General features: G+C 46.0%; 1 protein-coding gene and 1 pseudogene across 1 annotated transcript; one reads left to right on the top strand and one right to left on the bottom strand.

Annotated features, from left to right (window-relative positions):
• Positions 1-841: 841 nt before the first annotated feature.
• On the top strand, positions 842-3,226 carry CUNH2orf27A (chromosome unknown C2orf27A homolog). The gene is given in 6 exon segments (XM_032292283.1): positions 842-1,917; positions 1,919-1,959; positions 1,962-2,003; positions 2,006-2,164; positions 2,167-2,247; positions 2,250-3,226. Coding segments are annotated over 6 exon segments (540 nt in total). The 5' UTR covers positions 842-1,744; the 3' UTR covers positions 2,294-3,226.
• A 2,615-nt stretch (positions 3,227-5,841) lies between these two features.
• On the bottom strand, positions 5,842-9,118 carry LOC116560752 (annotated as a pseudogene).
• Between the last annotated feature and the right edge of the window lie 2,072 nt (positions 9,119-11,190).

Below are 11,190 nucleotides of genomic sequence, written 5' to 3'. Positions count from 1 at the left end.
GTATGAACATACAATTATGTACAGTGCATAATGCTTGATGAAAATAATAAATGATGATGTTAATGTTTTATGTATTTGCTATCCTATACTTTTTATTGTTATTTTAGAGTATATGCTTACTACCTTTTTTTTTTAAGTTAACTGTGAAACAGCCTCAGGCAGGTCCTTCAGGAGGTTTCCAGAAGGCATTATTATCATAGGAGATGACAACTCCATGTGTGTTACTGCCCTTGAAGACCTTCCAGTGGGACAAGATGTGGAGGTGGAGGACAGTGATACTGATAATCTTGACCCTGCATAGGCTTAGACAAATGTGTGTGTTTGTGTCTTGGTTTTATAAATAAAATATTTAAAAGTAAAATAAAGAATAGAAAAAAGCCTATAGAATAAGGTTATAAAGAAAGAACATTTTTTTTTACAGCTATATAATTTGTGTCTTTTTTGTTTATTTGTTTGAGACAGGGTCTCACTCTGTCACCCAGGCTGGAGTTCAGTGGCACAACCACAACTCACTGCAGCCTTGTCCTCCTGGGCCCCAGGGATCTTCCCACCTCAGGAGGACACCAGTCCCCAAGTAGACATCAGGCCCCAAGTGGACACTGAACTCAAGGTGTACACCAGGCCCTAAGTTGACAGCCAGGCCCCAGAAGGACATGAAGGCCCTAGGTGGACAGCAGGGCCATGCTAAACACCAAACTCATGTAGACATCTACCATGCCTTAGGTAGATATGTAAGCTCCAGGTAGACATTAGACCCAAGGTAGACATCCAGTCCCCAGGTGATCATCAGGACCCAGGTAAAAACTCAGGCTTTAGGTGCACATTGGGCCTTAAGTGATACCCAGGTCCCAGGTGATTACCAGGCCCCAGGTGGGCACCAGGCCTTAGGTGAACAACAAGATCCAGTAGGCCATCAGAACCCATCTGCATACCAGTCCCCAGGTGGACAAAAGGCCACAAATGGGACATAAGCCCAAGGCAGACATCAGACCCCAGGTGAACATGCAGGTCCCAGGTGGAAATCAGGCCTGAGGAGGACATCTGGCTTCTGGTGAACATCAGGTGCAGGAATACAAGCAGGCTCTGGGTGGATATAACTGTGTATAGGTAAGACGTTGACCTGCAGGGGTGGTAAGCAGTCAGCAGCTCAGTGGGGTCCCGAGTAGGTCTTATGGAAGGAAGGGGCTGAGGGGACGGAAACTTAAAGAAGTGACCTCACTTCCTTGATGACAGATGAAAAGAACTTAGAGAGCTCTGGTAACTGGGTGCCCCTATCCTAGAGTCAGCCTTGTAGCCAGCTTGTTTGGTGGGAGACGCTCAGGAGAGTAAGATGTTCTCGTGCTGCATCCCCACATCTTGAGGCTCCTGCTTAGCAGGGATGAGACCCTTTTCCAATGATGCCAACAAAGGCTCATCATTCACCCCAGACCCTCTGGCCATTTGGCCAAAGGTGCCCCAGGTACCACAGGGCAGGCCAGGGCAGGTTCTACCAGGCCAGGCCTCACCAGTGATCCCATCAGGGTCACATCTACACATTGTCCTTGTCCTCATCCAGCTGGAGCCTCTGGAGCCTATGAGGCACAGGCACATGATGAGGTGGCTTGCAGTCTGGAAGACTTTCTTGGGGTGCTGTTTTCAGGCTGAAATTCCTTTAAATTCAATGAGGTTGTATTTGTGTTCAGAAATTCCAGTGGAAAGCGACTGATGTTGGTGACCCTTTCTCCTTTTTCAGCTCCTTCTCCATATGCAGCACCACAGGAACTTCCAGTACTGTTCAGCCAGGGCCAACACCAGAGGAAGGGCCCCCTCAGGAATAGCGCTGGAGCTAGAGGATGCTCCAGAGCCCTCTCACCCCTGCCCTGGTACAGCCAATGACAAGCCCAATGAGGAGCTGCCTGCCGTCCTGGCACCTGCTGTGACCACTGGCCTCAGCCCCAGAGCTGAAAGTGTGGCTGGAGCTAGTGGTGGCCAGCATGGTCCCAGTCAGCAGCTACCATCCTGCTCCTGTCCTGGGCACAGTGGGAACCATGGAGGCAGAGACCCGGACATGCAGCCTGGGTTCCTCTGCCTCGCTGGAGAGAGGCTTCTCCCATTGAGCAGAGCCGCTCCTGTGCTGCTGCAGGACCTGCTTGAGCTGCTGCTTCTGGGGGTGTATATCTGCCTGAAAAGGTGCTAGAGAGCAGGAAAAGGAGCCTGCGAGGAGGGGTTCCAGCAGCTCCTCCTGCTCCCAGAGGTGCCCTCTTTCTCCTCTGGGAGCTGCCCTCAACTGGGCATCTGGGCTGTTTACCCCTGATGTGCTGCCCAGGATGGGCTCTTCTTGACAGGTGGGCAGGGGATGAAGTGGTCACAGAGCATCTCCGAAGGGTACAGGAACAAAGCTTCCAAATTCAGCACTTGTGCTCAGGGTCTCCATGGCATCACCTGCCCTAGGATTTATTCATAGTGTTAGAATTACAAGTTTATACAATGACGTTTAAGTAAAGTTTGGCTTTTTGAAACTTCAGGCCTTCTTTAACTCCCTAATGTTAGATGGTGTTTTTGAGGCTATCCTGAAATTCTCTGATAGCTGTGTCTTTTTGTTGTGCTGGTTTGTGTGATCAAATTACCATCAAATCAACTATTATTGGAAACCTTTCAGGTATGGCTTTTAGAAGACCTTGATCTACTTTTGCCCGTTTTGACTCACTGGTTTCTTGTGGAAAGAGGGATCATATAGGTTCATTTCTCTGGCAGATCAATCACCTTTTGCCATCAAAGATTTGACATCAGATTCCAAAAATTATGTGTACAAGTTGATATGTTGGTTCTTTATCTAATCTGAGGGTCAAAACAGAATGTCATAGCCTAGGTAGCATAGAAACAAATGTATTTCTCATAGTTCTGGAGATGGTAAAATCCAAGGTCAAGTGGTCAGCAGATTCCGTTTCTAGTGAGGGCTGGCTTCCTGGTTAATAGTCCTGTTTCTACTGTGTCTTCAGATGACAGAAGAGATGAGGGAGCTCTCTGTGGTCCTTGGATAGGGGCACTAATCCCATTCATCAGGCCTCCGCCTTCATAACCTAATCACCTCCCAAGGCCCCACCTCCAAATGCCATCACATTGGGAATTAGATTTCAACACATGAATTTGAGGAGGGCAATAACATTTGGTTTATAGCATCAGGTCATCCTAATCCATATTCACTCACAGGAAATCTATAATCATCTATAGTTTTTTGCTGGTCCCCTCTGGGTTTAGGAATTTTTTTTTTTTTCCTTCTAGAAAAATGACTTTTTTTTTTTTGAGACGGAGTCTCATCCTGTTGCCAGGCTGGAGTGCAGTCATGTGATCTTGGCTCACTGCAACTCCTGCTTCCCAGGTTCAAGTAATTCTCCTGCCTCAACATCCCGAATAGCCGGGACTACAGGCACTCATCACCAAGCCCAGCTAATTTTTGTATTGTTAGTAGAGATGGGGTTTCACCATGTTGGCCAGGCTGGTCTTGATCTCTTGACCTCGTGATCTGCCCACCTCAGCCTCCCAAATTGCAGGGATTACAGGCATGAGCCACTGCGCCTGGCCGGAAAAATGATCTTTTATGTGATTCACGGTTTATTCATAGAAAAGCACGGTGAGTTCACACACTTGCCAAAAAGGGAAATTGTGATACAGAAATGAGAATGACTTCTCTCTCTCTTTTTCTTAACCAACCCATTGGGCTGAGAGGTTGTAGGGGCCCTTGGCTGGATAGAGCCACAAATGGTAAATATAACTTCTTGGTCAGTTTGGAGTGAAAATGGTGACGGTTTGTCAAAGAAGAAAAAGTAAAGCAGATGGAGAAGTTCTTAGTTCTTATTCTAGCTATGCTACCCCTTTCCTATCACACCCCAACCCCAACTCAGGAACTAAGACGTGACACAGTAAACACCAAGACACTGGTATCCAACTGACCCTTCTGAATGCCCTTGTTACCTCCTGTATCAATTCCAGGCTGAGCATAGAGGTCAGGAAGGTAGCAGGAACATGATGATACACCGTGGAGGTCAGCCAGGGCTAAGACAGGGCTGCCCACTAGGGCTAGAAATTAGTCAGGAAGGAAGAGGCTCAGTGCTGACCAGCTCTAGCCTTCGAGTCAGTGAGCAATGAGACTGTGGCAAAAGCAGGCAGTGGAAGCCTGAGGTAGAAAGGCAGGGGAAGAAAGCAAGTACAGGGCGAGAAGAGAACTGCGGAGCTAACGCAGCCAATCTGATGGCAGAGGGAGACTGGTGCTTAGGAGCTTGTTTGGTGAGAGAATGAATAGAGGAGGCGCTGAGATGGGAAACAAACGTTTAGGTGGTGAGAGAGATTTAAGAGGAACGGGGAAGAGAAATCTGGCCAGCAGGAAGGACACATTCATGCAGATCCTCAAACATGAATACAAAGACATCCCTACATGTAGAAATATGCTCAGTTACACATATAAAGACATGGATGCATGGATTGCAAGCATACACACAGACACAAACAGATTTTCACACGTCCTCATGTGTACCCAGATACAAATACACACTAAACATGCGCAAAAATGAATGCATTTACAATAGATATGCATCCTCACGTGTACACAAATGTGTATATCCTCACATAGAAATGCACAGGCCAGTGTGCACATATTCACACAGGTACACAGCCATAGTGCTGACATAGATACACACAAATATGTCTGTGCACGTACAGACAGGCATGCACAGATACGTCTTTGCACATAGACACATGTACTTAGCCATACAGATACACACACACATAGTTATACATAATTATAGATGAAACCACATGCTGTCTAACACAAAGGTGACCAGAGTAGATGAGTATTATGAGCTCAGCGCCTTCTCAGACTTTCATCTTCTCCCTGCGCTTGTTTCTCAGGCGCTCAACGGGCTCCTGAAGAGGCAGGAGCAGGAGCTTCAGTGTCCTCGTAGCTTTGTGAGGCAAAAGTCTAAGTCCAGTCCTGGCCTCTGCCCCTCACCTGCCACTGGGCTATAAATGCCCTCTCTGTAGGTGGGGGACTCTGCATAGACTAGACTTGGGATTTTTTTCTAACTGGCTGTTTTTCTCTGTGGCACCCCCAACTCTTCCACTGCTCATAGCATACACTCTGCAAGGGAAACCTGAGAAATGGTTGTGAGTCTTCTCAGAAAATAAGCATATCTTCCCACCTGCAGCTACTTCAAGTGCCCATCAAACCAGAACCAGAAGTATAAATAGTTACAACTTCACAATAATTGGCAACACATATACTATAGTATTTACAGTACCATAGGCGCATCTGTTTCTTTGGCTAAGCAATTCCTGAGACATAACAGTGTTCTGTGTTTGCCAAGGGAGACAGGGCCAAGGCCCAGGACATGCAGGATACAGGGGCATGAGGCGTATGTTGTGGTGTTTCTGGTTGATCTGCAGGGCCCAGCTCCTCCATGAACAGTGGGCTGTATGAGAAGCTGGACTCTCCCCAACCTTAGCCCTGTGGTCCTTTGGCCTCAGCCACAGGTGCTCGGAGTCCTCTCAGGGTGGACAGATGTTTTAGTGTCCTTGGCCTGTCCTGATCCTACCTGGGGACCCAGGCTGCCCTGGCGGTGAGCCATCTGCTTTCTCAGGCAAAGCACTCTCGCACCAGCAGCATCAGCTTTTTCTTGTCTTTGTAGATGTGTTGATGAACTGGGCAAATTGCAAGTGGTCATCCTGGGGCCGCAGGAAGGTCTCCCAAGCCTTGCTTAGAAATTCAGTGAACTCTCTGTAGTGGCTAGAGCTGATGCGTACTAAGTGTGAGTGTGTAGTATTGACATAAATATTGAAGAGTGACTGAGGGCACAAGCTCAGAGCACATCACTGATACTGCTTGAAGGCCAGATTAAGATGGCTCATAGCCAGTGAGGCCAGCTTGAAGGCATGGAGTGGGTAGCCATGGAGCCCCACGTAGCAGGCGATGGTGAACAGCTGTGAATGGGTCATGCCACCAGCATCAGCGTCAGTGGCAATCTGGTAGGCTGCCTCAAAGGCAATGTGGTTGTCCTCACAGAGTGTAAGGGCTGACAGGGCACAGCTCTGTGGATGATTCATAGTACACTACAGGGCCATTGTGTGAGCACAGTTAGCCAGTTCCTCCTGCTGTGGATAGTCAAGACTGAGGCACAGGATAGCGGTGTGGGATACGGCTGTGGCAGCTACAATACTAGTAGCCTCAGTAGGGGTAAAGCCCGTGTACCAGCTCTGCAAGATGTCAGGGAGAGCCTGAGCTCAGCCGTGGCCATTGGGGTCCTGTTTTGATTCTGCCCAGATTACCATTTGGGGTTTGAATGTGGCCTGCAGAGATGAATTCTCCCTTCTCCTCAGCAACCTTGAGATGATCTGAGACAAACCAGGGAAAGGGGAGCATCCTAGATGGCCAGACCCTGTTTGGGGTCTTTGCTATCCCTTCCTTCCTCCATCAGAGGGTTGAAGGTTTCTGCAGGTGCTCTTAGTTTCTCACAAGGATGAGGCAATAGAGCCTGTGGTTTTCTTGCCCTGAGGTCAGGGTTGCGGATCTGCCAGGGGTTCTAGCTGAAGTGAGGCCTCTCAGGGTAGAGTCTTGTGCTGGGGCTTTGGGCTTAAGAAAGGGTCCTAAGCCTCTTAATTGTCTGGGGTTTCTCACAAGCATGGACAGGGATGGGGACCAAACCACCCAGTACACTATCTCCCAAGGGAGCACTTGAGTATTGGCAGATGAAAATTCACTCTCTTAAACCTGTTTCTGATAAGAGGGTCAAAGTTCTGCTGACATCCGCATAAGGTTCAAAAGCAATGAAAGCAGGGCTTGGGCTGGCTGAACAGAGGTCATCTTCTCCCACCAGCAGCCCCATCCTTTCTTAGGCCATCAGGAATAGGAATATGAGAGCTCTAAAAATTTATTGTCCTGTCCCAAGAGTAGGGTTTAGAAATTCCTTACCTGGCAGGTAGACAGAGGTGGGAGACTCACCCGCTTCTGTAGCACAGGTCACCAATCACTGCACCATCTCCCAGTGTCTACAGTTAAGGGTTGATAAGGTCATCTGTATCACCTGTAACCCAAGTTCCGGGGCCACGTTGAGCCGGGTGCTGTCAGTACTGCTGTCAATGGGAGTAGCAATCTTGAATACATTTGGGCCAGTCTGAAGATGCCGGAAGAAGAATGAATGTGCTTTGCTTCTGTATTGCTTCCAGAAGAGTCTCAGTGTCTCCTTTAGCAGCAGTCAGCATGGTGGAGGTCAGTTCACAGTGCTGTGATTCCAAGTGTCCAAGTGTGAACCAGCGAGGATAATGGCTGGGCACCACAGACCCCATAGGGTGAGGGTGGGATGTGTTGCCTGAAGGAGCTGGGTTTTCTTTCTTTTTTTTAAGATGGAGTTTCGCTCTTGTTGCCCAGGCTGAAGTGCAATGGTGCGATCTTGGCTCACTGCAACCTTTGCCTCCTGGGTTGAAGCGATTCTCCTGCCTCAGTCTCTGGAGGAGCTGGGATTGCAGGCACCTGCCACCATACCTGGCTAATTGTTTTTGTGTTTTTAGTAGAGATGGGGTTTCTTCATGTTGGCCAGGCTGGTCTTGAACTCCTGGCCTCAGGTGATCCACCCTCCTCAGCCTCCCAAAGTGTTGGGATTACAGGTGTGAGCCACCACACCTGGCCAGAAGCTGGGTTTTCTAAAACAGGTAACCTCATGGCACATAAGGTTAATTTATAGGACAGGGCTGGATTATGAGGCAACAGAGCTGAGAGCAAATACTTGGCACAGGTATGCGTGGGAACACTCTTTCAGTGGGTTACTTCTCCCAACTGCTGAAAGGGCCCCTTCCAGCAGTAAGATATGCTGTAGGGTTTGCATTAGCTTACTGTCAAGCTGCAGCTCTTAGAGTTGGCTTAGGAACTGCTCTCATTATGGCACACCTTGTCCTGTGTAGAGAGGCCTTCAGGCATTACCCTCTGTTGACCCAGGTCCATCAGTGCAACTTCCAGGGCCAACGGCAGTAAGAGTTACTGCTGGTTTGGGGAGCCTGCAGCCGCAGGTACATGTTGGTACACAGGGGGTCTGCTTTCATTCATATCAGACATCTCCAGGTAGCTGTCATCATTCAGGCAGCAGGCCTCAGTCAAAATGAGAAACAGGCAGCCAATGGGATGGGGGTGGCCCACCCAGCCCTCCAGGTTTGTGATGGTTGTGGTTCCTCTCTGCAACAATTCTTTCTTCTGATGCTTGTAGATTTCCAGTTGCCGCAACCTCAGAGTATTAATAATGGTTACTGTGAGTCTGATGGCCTCTTTTGAATAACTGTGGGAACGTAGGGCATCAACCCAAGCACAGGCTGTAGGCACATGCTCACGCCACAGTGGCTGGCCTTGGAAATTAAAGAGTAGTCTTTTACTTTCCCACTGGCAGGCAGGAGCTATATAAATATCACTGCTAATTATTTGCTGTTGGTGGCTGTCCTGTCATTGTAATTCATGACCCTCAATGGCTCTTGTGAATATCATTGGTTTTGGTCTGGATAGAGTCTGGACTGTGAACGGCACTCTGGGGAAGTGCATTGGTGATATTGGGCTGCTCATGTCCATAGTTTCCATCCTCCAGGGGACAGACATCCAGGTTGCTCCACTTCTGCAGCTGCTGCAGCCAGCAGGATTTCTCCTCCAGTTTGCAGTGTGGATTTAAAATTATGCACACTCATAAAGCCCCTAGCTCATTCCAGAGTTGCCTGACCTTGTCTGTCAGGCTTCTTCCTTACTGCCTGCAGAACTGCTCAGTTATTAGTATCAGTACCTTTGCTCCACCGGAATCTCTCATCCGCAGCATTTCTCAAACCTTGGCAAACATTGAGTTGAGTTGCTTTCTAGAGCCATAGTAGCTCCATGGGGAGAGAAAAGGCTTCACTTGTTCTTTCACCTGGTCTTCACTTAAATGCTAACAGGTCTTGTTGTTAATGCTGGCCCCAGCTGTGGGGTCAGGAGCACCATTCACTTGATTGATTTCTTAATTGGAGGATAGAAGCTCATCCTCCAGTTTCTGTGAGGTAGGAAAAACTTCAGAGTGGTGGTGTGCCGTGATTACTCAATAAACTTTTGTAGCTGGTCCCTATTCATCTGGAAAAGGGTTTCGGTGATAAGAAGACACAAATTTTTCTCTTCTTAAAAATTAGGAAACAAACACAAAGTATATTTTCTTTTCATAAAAAAACTGACTTTAAAATAATTATGCTACTCATGAACTTATATTTCTCCCTATAGTCTTTAGATATTTAAATACTTTGACAGCTTTTTATTTTTATCACCATTACACGTGGTTAACTGGTTCACTTGAATAGAAGAAGGGGAAAAAGTTGCTGTCCTGGAGAACATTCTTTACACTCCTGCATAACCCACATTTAACTTCTAAAACATTAATTACATTTGCAGTGAGGCAAACAGAAAGTCTTAGAAGGGCAGTCAAAGCTCATGTATTAGGGATAAGCTGGTGGCCTTTGAGAGTGCAGAGAATGCACAATTATGCTGTGCATTGCATATTATTTTCATTAGTGTCTTTGAAGCAGCCCTAACAAGGCAGAGCAGCTGATTCTACCTCCTTTAAACTTTCCCTCTCTCCTCCCTCCAATTGACCCATGCTTTAGGTCACAACATTTTTCACTTCCTATTACTGCAAAAATATTTTCACTGGCAATTCCAATGGTGAAGTCCGATTGCAGTGGTTCTCAATTGTACCTCTTAAAACTTATAACAGCATGGTTGCCATGTGCCTAAAGCAGAGGAAATAATGGAATTCTGAATAGTTATCCAACAGTTTGTTCTAGATCCATAATTATGTATACTAAAACAAATCCATCTCAATTTAATGTGGGGTGATACATAGCTTTACATGTGTAGCTGAGGTCTTTGTGAAAGCATGCAAATACATGGATGACTTTAAGTAACTTCGGCAGTTATCCCAGCTGAGCACTACCAATTTGCCAAAATTATTTAAAAATGTTTATCATATACTTATAATTTAAACCTTGAATGTTGAACTCTTACCATTGGTATTTCCTGAAATGACATTTACAACCATTTGATCATGGTGTTTTTCTAGGACATTGTTTCTTACTGCTTTTTGCCACTAGATGGAAGAAGCAGGTTAACAAAATCATATTTTTGGTGCTTCATTCAGCTCTACCAAGAAACACCACATAACTGTGTTTAAAATACCGACAACCTCAGCATGCTTTTATTTACCTATTTTTACTGCGTTATTCTTTTTGCATGAATACTGGCTCTAAGAACTGTATTTTTGTAGAGATTAATTTTCTTTTTATTATTTTTATTACTGGAAATTTAAAAAGTAACCAAGAAAGAAAACATTTGCCAGCTGGAAGAGGAAAGGTAAGAATTATATAAAAATATCCATAACAGGTATGCCACAAAGTAATTCTTAGCATGCATAATTGCCAAAGAAGCACACATTATTGCCCTTGTTGAAGACGCTAGACTAGGTGCTGTGAAACACACAAGAAATGACTTGGGTATAGCTCCTATGTATAAGCTTTTTACATTCTAGAAGAGAGCTAAGCAAGAGATAAGCCAAATTAATGTATACGTACTTCTAGAATAGGTAGAAATGGATAAATATCAGAATCACAGATATAATATTTGGGATGTACGTGGTGGGTGGGGAGGGAGGTTTGGAATATCACTTTTATCTGAGAACATCAGGGATCACTTCATGAAGAAACTGGATCCTTGAAGTAGGAGGGGCAGAGAATAGCATTCCACTGATAGAGGCAGAATGAACAAAGGCACAGAGGCAGGAAACGGACATTTAAAAAATGTTTAAAGATGAAAGGATAGTATATTTTTAAAATAATTTAAAAGCTTGCACAGAGAGAACATTGTAAGTGGTACTTTTTAAGCAGATGATAGATACAGGAAGAATATTCACAACCTAAAGCACCATCTAAGAGAAGCGCCTTAGATGCTGGGAAAGTGAAGTTTCAGCTTGGAAATGTAAGGTTAACCAAGTTGAAATAACCTGGAAATGGAAATTCTAGCTTCCATTTGATGCCAGTGTTTTATCAGATGTAGGCTTACTGTGCACATGGGTCTATCAATTGCTGGGAAAATTCCATAACTGAAATATAAGTTCTGACTTACAAAGGCAGCTTTCTGTGGCATCTATTTGCCTTCACTAATCTCAAGGATGC

Source organism: Sapajus apella, unplaced genomic scaffold (assembly GCF_009761245.1).
Source record: "Sapajus apella isolate SASKATOON/1434 unplaced genomic scaffold, GSC_monkey_1.0 scaffold27, whole genome shotgun sequence".
NCBI lineage: Eukaryota > Metazoa > Chordata > Mammalia > Primates > Cebidae > Sapajus > Sapajus apella.
The sequence above is the reverse complement of the archived record's forward strand: the minus strand, read 5'-3'. Positions and strand labels throughout refer to the sequence as shown.